General features: G+C 37.1%; 2 protein-coding genes across 2 annotated transcripts; one reads left to right on the top strand and one right to left on the bottom strand.

Annotated features, from left to right (window-relative positions):
• Positions 1 to 6330: 6330 nt before the first annotated feature.
• LOC125189547 lies at positions 6331 to 7340 on the bottom strand. Its single transcript, XM_048086814.1, has 4 exons — positions 7128 to 7340; positions 6890 to 7046; positions 6471 to 6815; positions 6331 to 6389 (listed from the first exon to the last, which is right to left on the bottom strand). Exons 1-4 carry the CDS (start codon positions 7338 to 7340, stop codon positions 6331 to 6333), a joined length of 774 nt encoding a protein of 257 aa, XP_047942771.1.
• Positions 7341 to 13367: 6027 nt separating this feature from the next.
• LOC125189546 (probable transcription factor At1g61730) lies at positions 13368 to 14324 on the top strand. Its single transcript, XM_048086813.1, has one exon. The coding sequence runs from the start codon at positions 13368 to 13370 to the stop codon at positions 14322 to 14324; it is 957 nt and encodes a 318-aa protein (XP_047942770.1).
• The last annotated feature ends 5857 nt before the right edge of the window (positions 14325 to 20181 follow it).

Raw genomic sequence — 20181 nt, 5'->3', positions numbered from 1 at the left:
AGATGTGATTAAGTATCAAAAGTCCGAAAGGTCTTTATTTTTTATTGTAATGTAAGCTCTTTGGTAGGTGAGGAATATTTGGCTAAAAAGCGACTAAACCCAAAATAGCAAAAGTGATCAATTTCTACCACATCAAACTTAGCACCCAAGCAACAATTCAAATCTCAGTAAACTTAGACTTTGTCTATATTTCTTCTCACTTTCCAAATTCCTTTGATTTCTCTTTTTTTTTTCTTTTCACAACCTTTCACATTTTTTTTTTCTTTTTCTTTTTAACCTTTCTTTTTTCTTACACATACTTTCTAAGACTAAGTGCATACTTGGAATTTTTCTATTTCACAACTTGTACTTTCTTTACGTTTAAACACACTACTTTTTATACTTTTCCTCCTTATCTCTCCGATTCCTTTACAAAATAAGATAGCAAAACTAACTAACCCAAGGAATTTGTTTCCATTATTTTGGCTTCCAAGAAAAGTCTTAAAGGCTCAAAATTGGCTCCAAAGGATCAAATTTTAAAATTTGAGAGGATCGAAAATTTGGATAAAAGTAGGCTAAGAAAAGATGGCCAATCATCCTCCTAAATCAACTTAAACACAATGTAAACTTAGGCAAGACTAAGAGCAAGTTCTAGAAACAAATACATGCATGCAGATAAATCACACATGAATGAAGTTTAGGCTCAAATCCTCACAAGGTATAAATCATGATTCAAGGCGAACAAACAATTCACTAATTATGCACCTTTTCACCAAACCATCAAATCAAAACGTTAAGCCACACTTAAAATAGATGGAATGTAATATCAACGGCAACTCGGTCTAAAGTGTGTCCCTAAGCATGCATGTTCCTAAGTTCTTCATGTTAAGTTCATGACATGGATTCAAGAAAAGAGTTATAGAACACAAAATTCTCCTACGGGGTTTTGAAAAACAAAAGCAAAAACATTAAAACAAAAAGAAAACCCTAAAACAAAAACCTAAACTCACGGTCCACCACTTCATCCCCCCAAACTTATTTACAACAAAGTGTAAGATAAGTTTGTAGAGTCGGTAGGGACGTGAGTAAACTACTTAAAAAAAACGTACCTTGAAAAATTTCGCGTAGAGGTTTGACGGGGCAAAAAGTCGAAGAATTTCGAAAAATCGCGCTGGAGACTGCGCCCAGGTGGCGGCCCGCCGCGGCCTGTCCGGCGGTCGCCGTGCAGCAACAGATTGTTCCAGCGAGTAGGTGGCGGACCGCCGCAGTACATGCGGCGGTCGCCACGAAGAGGTCAGAACCTGCGAAAAATTTTCAACGCACAATAATTAATCTAAAACCAAAAATACTTAAAATGAAAGCAAAAATTGTCAAAAACAGAAAAAGAAATTGTCTTAAAATATCCAAAAACATGGTACAAATGCTCATTTAAAGTCTTTGAGCTTGACTTCTTCAATCTTGAGGAGGAGGAGGGAAACGGGCGTTGAGGTCGTCGAATGCGCCAATAAGATAGGCGATGTCGCCACTCATGGTTTAGCGCTCTTGTCGAGCCTCGGCGGTAATCCTTCGGAGCTCTTCAATCTCACGACGGCGATGCACGTCTTCTAGCCTTTGTTGCTCCGAAAATTGTTGCTCCGCCGTGCGCCAATCGCCCTGAGCCATCCATCCTAGGCGGTTGTAGGCGTTCTTCCTTTGTTGCTCCGCCCAATGGGTTCCCAAGTGTTGGACACATTTTTCATGTAGGAGTAGATATCTCCTAGTTGGGCGGAGGTGTTTGCTTGAAACTCCTCATCGAGGTTCGGCCTTCCGCGGCGGCGGTTTGCTCTAGCCCGGCGGCGATGGTCTTCTACTTCCTCCTCTTCTTCTTCTTCTTCTTGGCGATGTTGGGCCGCCGGTGGCGGCAGCACTTGACTCTCTTGGGCGTGCGAATGCTCTCCTTCTTCATTGTAGTGATCAATAGCATCGAAGGTGGAGTCATCATCGGCCTCAAAGATGGCGATGCGAGCCGGTATATTCCTCTTTCCTAAACTCCCCATTGATGGGGTTAGCCTCAATGGCTCTTCGGTGCGCCGGGGTGTTGAGCTTCCAATTGACTTGGTTTGGCCAAACATCAACCTTAATCAACTGCGGAATGGGAACGGGGAAGTGATCCCCCGCCACTTGTAGGAAAAATCCTTGACCCCAATAGTCGGTCTTCAATAGCCCCACCGAAAAGAGCACCTCATAGGTGATAAAGCGCTCCCCGCCATCCTCCGTCAATCCGGCGAAGGATATGTCCAAGTGCTTGGCAATCGCCGTGATTAAACCCCCACAACAAATAACGCCGTCATCCTTCTTCGTGATTCGGTCCACATAGATAGTAAAAAAGGTTCCATAATCGAATCCCTTCTTATTGAGGAGGCATTATATCACATTCAACTCCGTTTGGGAGACACTCCCCCCATCGACCCTAGCAAACATAAGTTGGGTCATAGCTCAGTAGAGGTACCTCAAAACCGGGTTGTGGATCGAAGAAGACTTGGCATAGCCCGCAGCGTGCTCGTGCTCATTCGTCATCGCACCCCAAACCTCATTAAAGTCATAGTCATTTTCGGCCTCGGGGTTGGGGTCGAAGCAATGGAAGATTCCTCAAAGTTCCTCCATGGTGAGCGAGTGCCATCGGTTGCCTAGGCGGAAGTCGATGCTAAGAGGGATGTTTTGCCGGCGGTCCTTGGTGACCTTCAACGAGCTTAGGAACTCAAGAGTATACTTCCGGAAAGACGGCCACTTCCTCACGAACATGTAGCGGAGACCGTTCCCGTCGCCTACTTCACACAACGCCCAAAAGTCCTCCGCGATCCCCAAAGTTTGGAGAGGGAAATCGTGGGGGTATCTCGAGGGCGCCGTCTCTCGCGCCGACAACTTCTTCCACATAGCCTTTTGCTCATTTGAGGCAAGGCTAATTCCATAGTTCTTCGCGTTTTCGGGCTTCCCTTTGATCCCATATTCCTACAAAAGAAGAATAAAATTCTTTAAAAAGTATAACAACTAATGGGCAATGAAAGGTTCCCCCAACCTTGCACTCTTTTAACTAATAACAAAAGATCAACAATTAGTTGCAAGTTTGCGGTTCATAACATCCTAGATGGTAACATGTAACATGTAGAGCATAATCATCCAAACTAGGACACAAAAATCCATCCCCCAACGTGAATTCATCCCCCATGCAGATACGTATCAACAATGAATCAATATATATCAACAATCTCTTTGAAATTCTCAAGTATTGCAATTCATGGAAGTAATAATAGCCTCACAATTAGGGATGTCAATCGGGTCGGCCCATTGGGTTTTGGGCCAGCCCTACTCGGGTTGCGGGTCAATCAGGTGCGGGCTTGCCGGGTTGTGATTTCTTTCGGGTTGTAAAAGTTCGGCCCTAATCCTAAAAGCTCGGGTTTCGGGCTAGCCCGACGGGTTAATCGGGTTGCTACCGATAAGGTTAAGGCTCGAACAATCCAATAAATCATGATGAAAATTAGTTATATTTATAAAATATAAAATATTTGATTATGATAAATTTGATATATATGCTTTAACTCAATCATAAAATACTACTCCCTCCGTCCCGGCTAAGATGACACATTGCTTAGCCGGCACGGGATTTTAGGAGTTATTGGTTAAAGTGTTTAATTGGAGAGAGAGAAGGTGGTTGTAGGTATTAAAGTAGAGAGATGAAGATAGGTGGATATTTTAATAGGAGTGAGAAAAAAGTGGTTGAGTGTATTAATTGGAGAAATAAGTTACCAAAAAAGGAAATGTGTCATCTTAGTTGGGACAAACTAAAAAGGAAAACGTGTCATCTTAAGCGGGACGGAGGGAGTAATATTTTTGATATTTCGTGAAATTTTAATGCATGTTAAGAATTTAAATATTCTTTTAGTAAGATTAATTTATTTAACAATTATTATATTAATAAAAATTCAATATATAATTTATATATTTACCATAAAACTGAAAGTTATCTTTTTTTTTGTTATCTATGTCATAAAATTAGTCAACGAAGTGTCGAATTAGGAGTAAAAAATTGAAAAATATAAATTTTACCGGGTTATCGGGCCAGCCCATCGGGTTTTCGGGTCTGGCCCTAACGGGTTGCGGGCTAATCGGGTGCGGGCTTATCGGGTTTTATTTCTATCGGGCTAGAAATTTCCCACTGTAACCCTATAAATTTAGCGGCCTATTCGGGCCAGCCCACGGGTTGCGGGCTACATTGACATACCTACTCACAATGCTATGAACATGATTGCAACATATTAACACGTATAAACAAGAAGGAATCACTATTCACCAACCTTTAAATCATCACCAAAACACAATTTGACCATGGAAATCCAAAAATAAGCACACACAACCATCCCCCATCATATAATAAGAGTTTATACCGAACAATTCGTCCAAAACATGCCCAAATCCATGAAAGAATTGAAACAAAGCTCAGAAATTGAGTTAGGATTCATACCTTGTGTTGATGAGAATTGGAGGAGAAAAACTCTAAACTTGGAGAGAAATGGAGGAGAAGAACTCTAAACTTGAAGAGAATTGAGAGAATGAGAGTGTGGGTGTGTGAATTCGGTGATTTATAAATGTGGGGGTTGTGTGCAAGGAAAGAATTTGAGAAGGAATGGGAAAAGGAATGGAAAACTTACCTTTTAAACAAACTTTCCCGTCTCTGGACTGCGCGCGGCGGTCGCCGCGTGATGCGTGGCGGGCCGCCACACGGGCCTTTTAAAACTGCGCATCCTGGCAGGCCGCCGCGGCCCGTCCAGCGGTTTCCTCGGCCCGCCTTAAGCCTGCCATAGGCCCGACCTATCCTGCACATATGATCAAACGTGTGGCGACCGCCGTGTTAAGTGCGGCGACCACCACTCGTTAAATTTTTCAAAAAAAAAAAAAAACTGAACCAGAAAACGAGAATAAAGAAAAGAACAAAAATAAAGAAATTGGGTTGCCTCCCAACAAGCGCTTTTGTTTTTAGTCGTTAGCTCGACTTGAAGTGGCCCACTAATTGGGCGGATCAGCGACCCGAGTGTTGAAAATTGGCATAGGGAGCAACTTGGTCCCTAGCTTCTTCCACCACTTGTATTTCCCCTTATTGGTCTTGATAACATAAATATCGGGGTCCTCCTTGGGTACTTTCTTCCTCTTTTGCTTCTTATGCTGGATAGAGGTAGAGGAGTTAGTATCGTCCTTTTTGGGAAAACTACCACTTTGACAATATAGATAGTGGAGGTAGAAGGATCCTCCACTTCAAAGGGGTCTTGGGGTTTGATCAAGTCGGTGACCATGATTGCCCTGCACAGCCGTTCCATCTTCACCCGCTTTGCCTTCTCAAACTTGAGCATCTCGCTCTCGATCTTATAGGTGGAGTGGCTATAGTTATCGCTAATTGTGATCACGCCACGACCTACATCAATCAAAGCTTTGCAAGTGGCAAGAAAATCTCTCCCTAAGATTAGAGGGACGTTCTTGTCTACTTTCATGTCAAGCACAATAAAGTCGGCGGGGAAAATAAAATCATCGACTTTAACTAAGACATCCTCAATCATACCTACAGTTTTTATGGACGAGTTATCGGCCAACCTTAGTGTCACATCTGAAGTTTTGAGCGGCCCAATGTTGAGCTTTTCATAATACTTCAGTGGCATAAGATTGATGGAAGATCCTAGATTGCATAGGGCCTTGTCAACCTTTCCCTCTCCAATCTGGCATCGGATAATGAATTGGCCCGGATCTCTCTGCTTCACTGGCCTTTCCTTTTGGATGATCTCGCTGCAATGATGTGGTAGCTTAAGGTCGGCTTTTGTTGGCTTTCTCTTCCATCACCGCCTCCCTTAGTAGCTTTGCATACTTAGGTATCTCCTGCAACGATTCAACTAGAGGAATGTTAGTATGAACTTTACAAAACATGTTCAAAAAATGTTTGAACTGCTCTTCGAGCTTAAACTTCCTCTTTGGTTGGAAAGGTAGCACAATCCCATTGTGCCGCACGAGTCCTTGCTGAGTGGGTGCTTCTGCCTTGTCTGTGGCGGCCCACCGCGGGGTGTGCGGCGTTCCGCCGGCGGCTGGGCAATCCCCAGTTTTCTGCTTTGCCACCCACTTGTTGTTAATGTCATCCACTCGTGCGGTTGCCTTTGCCCTGTCTTCATCTAACTTCTTTTGGATTTGCTCCATTTGAGTGTTGATGTTGGCTATGGCAGTTGAGATCGTGTTCCTTGCTCGAGGTTGTTTATTCTAGCTTCAACCACTCTGATCTTGGTGTCATTAACCTTCCTGTCTTGTGTGATTACTTCCAAGATCCTTATGATCCCTTGGTCATACTTCTCCTCCTTTTTTGCTTGTTTCAACTACTCCTCCTTTGCCAACGCTAAATCCTGCGGGGGGTTGCAACAAACTATTGTTAGAATATGAAAGATTGGGATGGGGTCGGTTTCCATTATAATTATTGAAATTACCGCCCCCCTGATTAGGGCGATAATTGTTGTTGTAGTTTCTGTTGGAACCGCCTCCTTGCATGTAGTTGATCTCCTCCACTACAGGGACAGGAGTTTCGATTTTAGAGACCGCTATGATGGAGGTTGGTGGAATCGGATCCTCCTTCCTAGATGTGTCCATTTGGTCCACCCTAACTTTGAGTTCGGCCAATTCCTTCGCAAAAGAACTTTCCTCGGCCTCTTCAATTGCAACTATCCTCTTCATGCTATGCCTTTCTTTCGACCACCCCCTGCTGTTGGCGGCGGATTCCTCGATCACTGCCATGGCATCTTCACCCGACCTTCTCAAAAATCCCCCGTTTGCCCCTGAATCCAACATAGCACAAATTTTTCATTAAATCCATTATAGAGGATTCCTACCTGATGATCCACGGTGAAACCGTGGTTAGGGCACTTTCGGAGGAGAGCTTTAAAACGAGCGAACGCCTCATAGAGGGGCTCGTCGTGGCCTTGGAAGAACTGAAAGATTTCGCTTTTCAGCTTCAAGATTGTGCTTGGCGGATAGTACTTGTCGAGGAAGGCAGCAACGATATCATTCTATGTGGAAACCTTTTCTCTGGGCATACACTCAAACCATTCTTTAGCAGAATCAGTTAATGAAAACGGAAAGAGTCTTACCCTTATGGCATCGTCGTCGACACCATTTAACTTGAGTGTGTTCGCGATTTCCACAAATTTGGAGAGATGGCGGTTGGCATCCTCGGTGGCCCTACCTGCAAAAGGAGTTTGCTCGACCCTTTGTATAAGGGTCATGCGTAACTCGAAATTATTAGCATCAATACGAGGGCCTTCGGGAAAAGTAACAGTATTCCCATGATTGAACATGTTCATCACGGGTAGTGTTTATTTGTTCTTCTTTTCCAGCGCCTCTCCGGATGCCCTTTCCGCATCTCTGTCGTCCATCAACATCTTGACCATCTCCTGCAATTTTTCGAGGTCAGTTTTGTCACCCATGGTTCCTGATCCTTTTTCACTCCTTATTTTCCTACGAGTTCTTTCAAGTTCTAAATCGAGCGGTTCTAGGTTGTCCTTCCTAGAGCGCGTTCGCATACAAAACCTGCAAGAATCAAAAACAAAAACAAATCAAAAACTAAAATTAAAGTTGAAAGCAATTAAATTCCAAATTAGCAAAATTATCCGCTTGACGATATCACTCCAAAGTGAATTGTCTTCCCCGACAACGGCGCCAAAAACTTGATGCACTATATTTTAGCACTAAATAAACCTGCAAGTATACAGAATATATATAGTATAGCTAAAGGTCAGTACCGGGATATCGAACACGGAGAGGCAAACACAAAGTGTCTATCCTCTACCAAGACTCAATTACTATTTGGAAGAACAGAAGGTTTTGGAAAACTTTGAAAGCATAAAACAATAGAAGGCAATTAACAACTAAATGCGAATAAAACACAGAGACAATCGATAGAGATAAAGGGGTCCAAGGGATGTGCGTTCACAATTATGGTTATACAAATTCCAAACTACAATACCCTAGCACAGTTATTACTTTGATAGGACGAGTCGCCTAGCTTATGCTCATGCGATGCAAACGTTGATTACAAGATTAGGATTGTCAATCCTAACACGTAACTCCGAATAGCTCCTAAGACCCTTGAAAAGTCCTCACTCTCAATTAACAAAGTGCCGTTTTAAGGGAAGCTAACTGTAGCGTCTACTAAGTGAATCTAACTCGCTAGAACTCTCTCACAGTTATGAAGCAAGCTATATTAAATTATACACAATTGTGTCACTCAATCATGTAGCATCAAGAACTACTTAGGGAAGAAACAAAGTAAAAACAAAACGGATATTAAATAGAAAAAGGAATTGTATAACCAAAGTCGTTACTAACACATCCCTAGAATCTTATGAGTTTAGTTACATGTGATGAAATAAGCTAAACACATAGATTGAAGGGAAGACAATTTGAACATAAAACTAAAGCAAATAAAACCCGTAGGTTGAATCCTTGTCGTTCTTGATGTTCTTGAAATCCTTCTCCAACTCCTTGCACAAGTGAAGTACTCTAGCTCTTGATCTTTATGAATTATTTTGCAAGTAGAAGCTCTCTCTTTTTGATGAAGCTTGAGGTCTTATTTATAGGGGAAAACCAATCCTTTTTGTAGAAGGAAAATATCTTCAAAATATGGTAAATTTTGGAGCAAATCTGGGGCATCTCGAATTCGCCGCCTTTCTCCGGCGGCTGCCGCACCTTGGCCGGCGGTCGCCACGTTGGAGTCCAGAGAGTCTGTTTCTTCGGCGGCGGACCGCCGCACGACTTCCGTCGGTCGTCGGGCGAGACTTCTCTTCCAAGTGTAATTTTCTGAGGCGGACCGCTGCACTGCACTGCCCGTTGGGCGCCGGCGGTCGCCGCACACATCCGCGGCGGTCGCCGGTCGCCGTCTGACTCCAGATTTCCAGACTTTGCGTTTTGGCTCTCTTTTTCGCCTCAATTATGCACATTTATCACAAAACACGTCAAAATACCAAAATAGACAAAATATGCAAATAATGGACATGTAGTGTGACTTTGACTTAAAAAACGGACCAAATAACGGCCTTAAAATAGTGCAAAATCCGAGTGTATCAATACTTGAGGAAAACTGGACAACATCTTGACATAAAAAACGGACCAAATAACGACCTTAAACGGACCATCTTGAGACACCCATCGTAACCCAGTGTGGGTAGGCCTCGTTAAACCCCCTTGGGAATAAAACCCTATGGGAAACTTCCCAACGGGAAAAGAGTACCCTGATGAGTGACTCAAGAAATGCCAAAATTCTACTACCACCTGAAAAACAATCACCATCATTATCTAATGGTATGCCTGCTGAAAATAGACAACCTATAAATTGAACTCGAAGAAATTTATCTTTATCCATATAAGTAGTTCCAAAACACCTTTCCCATAACAGGTCAGAAGGCGGATCCTAATGGATTACGTGACATTTTTAATCCTAGTTGTCGCTACTTCACTTCACGTAGCGTATGATTTGTAAAACCATAGAGTTAAAATTAAAACATTTAAGAAACAAAATAATATATTAGCCGATTCAAAGTACGATTCGTCAATCAAATTCTAAGATTCATCGAAAAAGCTAGGGAAGGAAACAACGTCGTAAGGTTTTAAAATTTCTGGTGTGCAGGCCATATCTATGGCTATCATGTAGATCGTATTGTTCACGTAGATCATATTTTGCCGAAACATTTTAAAATCGTGTTGGGTTGGGAAAAAGCATGCTCCTCAAAGTTTATAGTTTTTCATATCACTTTTAATAGCTTATGGGAAATACTCCCTTCGTTCATGAAATATTGTCCAAGTTTAACTCGACACGAGATTTAAGAAATGTGAAGAAAAATGAATTGAAAAAGTTAGTGGAATAAGGGTCCCACATTTATATATTAGTTTTAAGAATGTGAGTGTAAAGAGTTAATGGAAAGTGGAGTCCATTTACCAAAAAAAAACAAAGTGGACAACTTTTCACGAACAAACCAAAATGACAAAACTGGACAACATTTCACGGATAGAGGAAGTAGCAAATTTTTGGGAAAGTTAATGGTTTTACTTTTAGTGACCGAAATCCCTAAAATAATAATAATAATAATAATAATAATAATAATAATAATAATAATAATAATATATTTATCTACATGTACACATCTTATTTATAAATAGTTTGTTACGGACACTTTTAGTAAAAAATGAAGAAAAGTGGAGGTTCTTTTTGGTGAGAATTGTTTAGTTGAGAAAGAGATAGTTTTGACTTTTGAGAGTATATGATCTACATATAATGTAATTGTTTGATAGTAATTTTTCTTTCCATATTATTTTTTAATAAATTTATATTTTGTTATGTATACTATCTTACCCTTATTATATGTAAAACCGTTTATTACCTTCAATTAAGGTTAATGCGATTGGCTTGAATCTTTATAATTATGTTGTACCACTAAGTTTTCCTTAGTTACATTCAATACCAAATATAAAACAAATTATTTACAACAAAACTCTATAATTAAGGATTCAAATATGTTTAAGTTTTTGAAACTACAAAGAAACACATTAAAATTCTATTATTTGAAAATTAATTGCGATTCACTTAAAATTCATAAAAAATGATTACTTAAACTAATTACTCCTTTCATCCCATAGTAAGAGTCACATTTAGTGTGTGCACAATTTTTAAGAAAGGTAAATAATACTCCCTCCGTCCCCGAATACTTGACACAGTTTGACCCGGCACGGGTTTTAAGAAATGTAATGGAAAGTGTGTTGAAAAAGTTGATGGAATGTGGGTCATACTTTTAAAGTATTAGTTTTATAATAAATGTGAGTAGGAATGAGTTAGTGGAATATGGGGTCCACTACCAAAAATGGAAAAAGTGAACTATGTCAAGTATTCGGGGACGGACCGAAATGGCAAACTGTGTCAAGTATTCGGGGACGGAGGGAGTAATGGGTTAGAAACGTTAGTGGAATATGAAGTCCACTTTTTTATATTGACTTTTAATAGAATGTGAGTGAAGTAGATTAGTAGAATGTGAGACTTATTTATAATCTATGGTAAAAGTGAAATGTGACTCTTATTGTGAGATAAATTGAAATGATAAAATGTGACTCTTATTGAGGGACGGAGAGAGTATTATTTTTTTATTTAATAATAATAAAAACGATACTAATATTAAAATATATACAATACACAAATATTCAAACACCTAATCATTGAATATTTTTCATGCAAAATACAATAAAGTTATTAATTATATACATGGAATTTTTTTGCATCGCATAATAAATTAGTTGAAAATATGCATTTCAAAATTAATCTTATCACATTCAAAATATTATAACGTGTTCAGGTAACATATACTACACTATATGCAGTATATGATATAACAAATTAACATGATTAAGAATTTTATATTGAACAAGAAAACTCATCCCATCTAATCCTCTATATTTTGAATTGTTTAAGTAGCAAATAAGTATGAAATTAATTAATTAGAGATTACATTAGATTCATTTAAAATTTAGATGATATAATACGTAAACAATTAAATAGAGAATACATTAGATTCATTTAGATGATATAATACGTATCTAATCAATCTCTTATGTATCTTTTTTTAAATTAAAATTTAGTAGTAATAAGTAAATTACAACACCAATATATGATCAATCCGCTATGTAGTTTCTAGAGCAGTTTTTAGTAAAAACACAAATTGTGCAACTTCTAATCTCTTCATTCTCAATTTTTTAGAACGTTACGGTTGAACTACGATAAAAAAAATAATAAAAATATAATCATATGTTCTTAACTCATCCACTTAATATTTAAAGTTACATAGTGGCTAATATTTTATTTTCAGCTTTATAGTTCTTAGTTCAACTATTGCTGATCAAATATTTAACTATTTAAATTATATAGTGGCTAATATTTTCTAATAAGAGAGTTCAACTATTGCTGATCAAAATTTAACTATGGACAAGCATAACTCTGAACAATATCTTATGGTAGTATTTCGAGAATAATTCTGTAAGAAAACTTGATATCTCCACACAAACAGGGAAAATATCATATTTTGTGAATGAAATATTTTCTACTACTACTATTATTCACGTCGTGCAAGGTTTTTTCTCCTAATAAATAAAGTGAGTGACTTATATTAGTTGTTTTGTACTAGTACGTGTTTAAATTGTTTTGACTCATTTATTAAATGAAAAAATAGTATTGGGTAAAAAGAAAAAAAATAGTACTCTTTCAATCTTATTTGACAAATATAACGTTCGGCGGTTAATCAATTGGTAACTCATCATTTAATTGCTAACTACAACTAATTCAAGACCAAATGATTTTAAAAAACGTGTGGTCTACAATTTGCCACGTGTAATTTTCGTTTTTATTAATTAAATCGAAAAAAATAAAAAAAAAAACGCTAAATTAGGGTTTTGGATGAAAATATCAATATAGTGTTTCGAAAATATCAACACAATGCTTTGAGAATGTCAACACAAATTTAGGATTGACATTGTATATGCTTTATATTGACATATTATCTTATTTGTATTGACATTAGCATTAACTATGCACGAAAAATACGAAAATTCTAGACTTTTTTTTTCAAATTTTGACTCGGAACATATGCATGTAATATATCGTTGGAATCCTTATAAAATTATCTTTAATTTGATATATGTTATATGAATTTAAAGTTTTGGGATTTCTTTTAAAAGTTAGTTATAACTAACTTGACATTAATACCCCTATTGATTTTTGTTGGAATTAATCCTATAGCCTTATTGACGTTTTTTGTTGATCGTATTGACATTTTGTGGTTAATGATCTAGGCCTTTAATTTGAATATCTAATGGCTATTATTGAGTTGTAGTTAGCAATTAAGCATTGAGTTAGCAATATAATACTCCCCTATAACATTCAGTGTAAAAATAAAAGAAAATAGCATAACTGTTTAAATCTTAAATAATACTATAATACTCTTAATTAACTTATTTCCATAGTTACATCACTGAGTTATTGAACTAATATAATTACAAATAATTAGAATAAATTTTATTTTCCAAATTTAAAATAAAATCTTACTGCAATCTTTAACTTCAAATAGTGAGATATAAAAGGATCTATACATAAAATAGTAGTACAAATTTCATACACCTTAAATAAAAATAAAAGGTTATATTATAAAATTACAATCCAAATTGGATTATGGTAAATATAATCACCGTGAATCATTGTCATATGTGAAAATATAATCCTAATTTAATTTGACGTGTTTTAAAGCTTCGAAAATATGTCACAACCCACAAACCCTAGAAACTCTTCCTTCGAAAAAATGTCAAGAAATCGTGTGACTATGTCGGATTCCAGCGAAGAAGACGATGAAGTCGCTTTGGAGGAAGAGTCCGACTCCGAATTGGAACTCCAACAGACTCAATCTGTGATGAGAAAGCCACTGTTGCCGCCCCCTTCTCCTTCTTCATCGGAGGAAGAAGATCCGTCTGAGGAATTTGAAACCGAGTCGAATTCTGATTCCGATTTGATGCAAAAGACACTAGCCGCCAAGCCATTGGTAGAGACTCAACCAAAGCCGGTGGAAGACAGTAACCTTCGTTTCACGCTGGTGAAAATAAGCCCCGGTACCAATAAGGCCACCAATTCTTCTGATGCTGCTGATGTGGTTACTCGTGCCAAGAAGTCCGAGACATCGGAGAGGAAGTCTAACCTCTTCCAGAGAATCTGGAGCGAGGGCGATGAGATTGTCATCTTGAAGGGGATGATCGACTACTTAGCTACGTATAAAACTGATCCAACTCAAGATATAGACGAGTTTCATTCTGTTATCAAGGAGGATCTACAGGCTGATGGTAGCCGAGCGCAGCTCCTCGATAAAATCAGAAGGATGAGGAAGAAGTTCGAGAGGAAAATCAAGAGTGGCAGAGAGAGGACCTTCTCCAAGCCCCACGAGCAGAGTGTTTATGATCTATCGAAAATGATTTGGGGTAATAAAGAGAAGGCGATTGTGGTGAGGGGATCTTCTAGCAAGAAGGAGAGTGAAGAGGTGTTGGAGAAGAAGAGGAAGAGGGTGGACTTGAATAACCGTGGGGCGATGACCGTGGAGGAGAGGATGTTGATGGATGGTGGAGACTTGTTTGAACCGGGGCAAGGCCGTAAGGGGGAAAAGGAGTGGAAGAAGCTTAGAGTTGAGGAATGGCAGAATTACCTTAAGCACTTGGAGGTAAGAGTAGTTCAAACCAAACTTATTTTGGGAGCTATGATGAAGCGTTCTTAGTTGGATGCTCATTTTATTTTTTGCTTATGGGATGTTTTGCCTTCTATTCACATTTATGTTTTGTTTTCTTTATGTTTATGTCTCTAACTGATCTATGTTTGAAGCCAAAAACATTTTATTGAGCTTATAATTTTATATTAGTAATATAGCAGTATTAAAATGGTTGGAGCAAAGACTCATCATAGAAAGAATAGGGTATGCATATGTATTAATTGGGCATGTGAATTAAGGAGCGCAATTTCTAGATAAAGAAAGATTGAATTTGGAGCTTTGGAAAGTTGCAACTTAAATTGATCCATATTTTGGTGGTTCTTGGAAAAGTAAAAGGGATATTTTGTGAAAGGAATGTTTCCTAATGTAATTATGGAATATGTTATTCAAGCAAGGCTACAAATACACTTATTGTTCCACTTAAATTGTGCCCTATAAATATAATCGAAAATTGCTTTTTAAGATTCACAAGATGTGATTCAAATCAATCCCTAACATTCTCCTACAGTTTGATTCCTAGCCTTTTTTTGTGTGTCAGGTCATGAATTGTTATTTTTTTGTCTATGGCAAAGGTTTCAATCTAGGATGAAAAATCGACCAATTAAGCACTAACACAAATAGAATGGTGCTAAACTTATAATTTAGACAATCATAAAAATTAAAATTAAAATATTAATAAAAATAGTGTATTTAATATCAAGCAATCTAGAAAGTAGCAAAAAAAATTTAGCCTATTCTATCCTTGGAAGTCACCTGGATGAAAGCAAAAATAGAAAGGTTATGTTTGATTGCTAGGATTCTGTTTAGAAAAGTAATCTCATTCATTAAATTTTAAATTCCTATATTTGTTTTGATTTTTAATCAATCTGAGAAAGTAATCAGAATCCTAGGAACAAGGAAAATTAGTATAACTTTCTAAGATTTTGAATCCTAACTATTTTTAGGTATTAATGCAATATAGTCTTATTTTATTAATATTATTAATTACAATATTTTTAAAATAATTTAAAATTATAAATCATACTTAATTTTAGTAAAATAAACTGTAATTAAAATAACTCTAATTATAACTATATTTTATAATATTTCATAATAATAATTAATAATTTATTAAATAATTAAAGTATAATTATATAATACTCCCTCCGTCCTACAGAAGATGTCACACATTCCTTTTTAGTTTGTCCCACAAAAAATGTCACATTTCCCTTTTTAGAAAAATTTCTCTCTCACATTAATATAAAAATTATATTTTCTCTTTCCATTTAACACACAAAACAAAACCTCCTAAAATCTCGTGCCGTTTCACAAGTGTGACATCTTTTGTGGGACGTAGGGAGTATAAATTATATAATAATAAATAATAATTATTATTTTATAAATTAATAATTAATCCATAAAGTCGTAGTGAAATTTTAAAATATAAAATTTATAATATCCGTAAATTTATAATGGAGGGAGTATGCATTAATTAAATTATAGAGTATTATATAATAAAATATTATAAACCACTTAAATAAAATATGACTATTAGTCTGTAAGACTGTAACACACCACAATCCCCAAATCCACACCCATGAGTCCATGCGAGTTCCTAACTAAATTAGACTAAGTGCTAAACAAACCACACATAATCAACAACACGAGATTAGATTATATTACTCCTCTAGCCTCATCCATTTTTCAAATTAGAATTTTCTCTCTTTTTATTTTTCAAATTTAAATTAAAGTTATGCATTAATTACTTTTGCTAGTTTTCAATAAAAGTAAAAACTTAATGTATAAGTTTCAATAAAAGTAAGATATTAACGTACTTCCTCCGTTTCGTCATAGTTGAGTCATTTTACCATTTCAGGAAGTTTCTTTATAGTTGAGTCATTTCCATATTTGGTAATTTTTTTCTCTTTCTTACTTTACTCTCTCTTACTTTATTCTCTCTATTTTATTCACCCTTACTTTATTCTCTCTACTCTATTCACTTTATACTTTATTCTCTCTACATTTTCCTCTCTCTTACTTTTTTTATCTATTTATTTAACACACCCAACATTCATATCTAAAACTCCGTACCCAAAAGTTCCGCCTCAACTATAGCGAAACGGAGGGAGTATAAATCTGTAATATAATATGACTACAATATTTTGAAATTATATTGCTTGACTCCGATTGAGGCGTGCAAGGTACCCACATGAAGCTCTTTCGAAGACGAAGACATTGGTGGCATTTTCAGAGCATTTGGAGGTCATCTTAATAGGCTGAACACTGGTTGAATCCAACTGTATATAAAATACTTGATGCACGACTTCCATGATCATATCAGTAAAACCATACCTAAGCAGTGTAACACATCATCAATCACCTCAGCCAATATGTTTATAAGTAGGTAGGTGAATGAAAAGATTATACATCTCACCTATTAGTGTGTGTAGTGTTTAGAAAAAAAAATTACTTATAAAAAATTCTAAAATTTTACTTTTATCATAAAATCTAAAAATTATAAAAGTGAGATGATATTGAATTGAAGTAATATAATATAATATTTCATCCGTCCTTAAAAAATACTCCCTCCGTCCCAAGGTATTAGACCAACTTTCCTTTTTGGGATGTCCCAACATATTAGACTCGTTTCCTTTTTTAGCAAAAGTATCTATCTTATTTTATTGTCCACCTACTTTTTTCTCTCTTCTCTCCCCTACTTTTTCCCTCTCTTATACTTTACTCTCTCCACTTTAACTATTTAAATATCAATTCCTTAAATCATGTGCCCAAAAGAAGTGAGTCTAATACTCCGGGACGGAGGGAGTAGATTAGTTTTATCATTTTGGGTCGTCCTCCAAAATTAAATCAAGTCTAAATATCAAAAGTTTTTAACCAATTACACACCACCAATAATGTGGAATCCACAATTCACTACTACTTCCACTACCTATTACCTCTCTCTCTCTCTCTCTCTCTCTCTTACTTTTTCTCACCCGTCTTACTTTATCAATTGCACGTTGAAACCCGTATCATTTACAAGTTTGTCTATTTTTTAAGGATAATATATTGTACAATTTTGTTAAATTCTAAGATCATGCTTGGTATGATGGAATGGGATAATATTCCTACTTTCATCCCATTCCACATGTGAATATCAATTCCTTCTATTTAGCCAAAGAAAGGTCATTCAATTTCATTTTTCTTTATTCTTATTTTAGATTTTCATCCTATATTACATTTCAATTCAATATCGTTTCAATATTATAATTTATACTCCCTTTTGTCCCATAAAATATTGACACTTTTCTTTTACATTCGTCCCCCAAAAAATAGCTCATTTTCATTTATGAAAAGTTCTCCCCAATTCATTATCCATAGTACATGAATTTATTTACAATTTATACCATAGGGCCACCATTAAACACTAACACTATTTTAACTAATTATGTATTATTCTCGCGTCTCAAATGTCCCTATTTTTATGGGACAGAAGGAGTAGATTTTATAATAAAACTAAAATTTTAGAAATTTTAATAATTGTAAAAGTAAATTCCAAACACTACACACACAAATACTCACTCACAATGCACATGCATGCGCGCACGCACAAGTTTAAACTACACATACATGTTGGGGTTTGTATACTAAAAGATGCTTCGAGCGTACATGCCTTTGTACAGTCAGCTTGTGCATGTATACGAGAAACGCCACGTCCACTTGTTTACCTATTTATGAGAATAAATAATATAATATAATGGTTTATTTTTGAAATATAATAAACAAGTCTAAGGCTTTTTACTAAGAAGGTCAAGTAGGGAAATTCGATGAATCTCCTCATGAGTTTTCCAGTAGGGGACTTGGCCAGATCTAGTAAGAAGAAAAACGTATTCACAACCTAAATAGGCTTTGGCTACCTATTGGTACGGTTGCGATGTTTGTGCTAATTCTCTCTTCTCTCTTACCTAAGAAGAGATTAGTAACATCGGTGTGGTAAAGCACTGAAAGGATCTAATCCGAAATGTATTCTTTATTGCTATCTACTGAAAGAATATATTTCAGAAAGTTTAGTATTTTCTAGTCTATGATATTAATATCAATATTGTTTATTCAATCAAACGCCACTTTGACTTATCAATATGTGAGAGTTTGTACGTAACTCAAGTTCATGATATCTTGGGTGGTAGTAATTGAATAACATGAAGGTATTGGAATATTATTTCATAGAATTCGCGTGCCCAGTGTGGTATGATTAAATCCCTAAGGGGTGATCCCCAAGAGGTGTTTGAAAGAGGAATTTATTATTCAGAAAACTGCGCAGTTGGAATTTATTCCACGAATAATAAATAAAGTTTCAAACTAGAAAAACTCTTTGGAGAATTAATTTAATTCTAGTCACATAGCAGACAAAAGAATTAAATTGATGGATCAAGATAATCTTAAACGCGGGAAATATTATAAAATAAAATGGACCCAAGTTATTTGTAATTTGGTGATTTAAGTGGGAGTGCAATATTATTCTTTAGTGGAATAAAATAATATTCCATTGATAATATATTAAATCATGGGTCATTTGATTTAATTAGTAATTTATCTAATGGGTGAGCCCAACACTTAAGTCATTCCATGGATCCCCAACCTAGCCCAACAAGTCCATTATAAATAGTGATGAGATGTGGAAACCCTAGCACACCACAAGTCACCTCTCTAAACCCTAACCCTAGCCGCCGATCACTCGGCCTCTCTCTCTCCTTCTTGCCTCGATTTTCGAGCCATAGAACAAGGAGATCTAGGGTTTTGGTTTGATCTTGTCTTGTTCATTCTAATCCATAGAATTGAATCGAGATAGATAGTTTGGTGTAGTGTTCCTCCTAGATCTCATCAAGACTATATTGATTATCTAAGATCCGCCCACACGGATGGAGAATCAAGGACTAGGGAATAGGTTGGAAGATTCACGGTCGATAAACCAAGGATCTCCGGGTGGTGCAGCTAGCAACTTCGATCCTATGATGGATCAAAATGAGGTAACAATCGAATCTACATCAAATTGCATGACTATGTGTTTATTTGATGTTATATCTATAGATCTATGTTAATTGCATGAAATTGGAGTCGAATCATAATCACCTAAATAGATCCGTTCTAGGACCTGTTTGGTTTCCGTGTCTTCCGCTGCGGTAGTCCCAACACCCTGATCATTCTGCCTCGATCCTGATCCTCCCGTATTACTTGGGCACTCCCTAGAGTAGTGACCGTTCCCTCCGCATGTGTAGCATTTGGTGGCGTTCTGATGTCGGCATTCTCCGAAATGGTACTTAGTGCACACATTGCACTGTTGCGCCCTGGTTCGGTAGTCTCCTCTCTGGCTAGATGTATGTTATCCTCCTCCGTGTTGGGACCGATGTTGATTCCATTGGTACCGTTTTCCGTCGTATGAAGTCCTAGTATTATCCTACTTCCTTTTCTCTCGGGAGTGATGTGATGGAGGTAAAGACGGTGTAGTGTTCTCCTTGGCTCTCTCCCTAGGCATCGCTGCTTCAATATCCAATGCGAGTGCTAACGCTTCGGCGTAGGGGAGTCTCCCTCTACTAGCCAACGACATTCTTATCTCGTGCCTTAGTCCCTTACGGAACTTGTCAGACAGTGATAAGTCGTATTCTAAGCCTTGGTTACTGGTCAGTATGTCGTGAAATGCATGTATTATTTGTAAAACAATTGCTTAAGTGTGCAGGATTAAGGGATCCAAGTCAGTAGGAGACGATTCGGACGACGCAGTTGAAAAGAGTGCTAAAAGAGTGCAATACTGACCAGGATGCATGCCGAAGAAAAGGCTCGAGATGGAGAAGAAGGATAACTGGGATGATCATAAACAAGGGCAGAAGAGTCA

This window comes from Salvia hispanica, chromosome 5 (assembly GCF_023119035.1).
Source record: "Salvia hispanica cultivar TCC Black 2014 chromosome 5, UniMelb_Shisp_WGS_1.0, whole genome shotgun sequence".
Classification (NCBI taxonomy): domain Eukaryota; kingdom Viridiplantae; phylum Streptophyta; class Magnoliopsida; order Lamiales; family Lamiaceae; genus Salvia; species Salvia hispanica.
The sequence above is the reverse complement of the archived record's forward strand: the minus strand, read 5'-3'. Positions and strand labels throughout refer to the sequence as shown.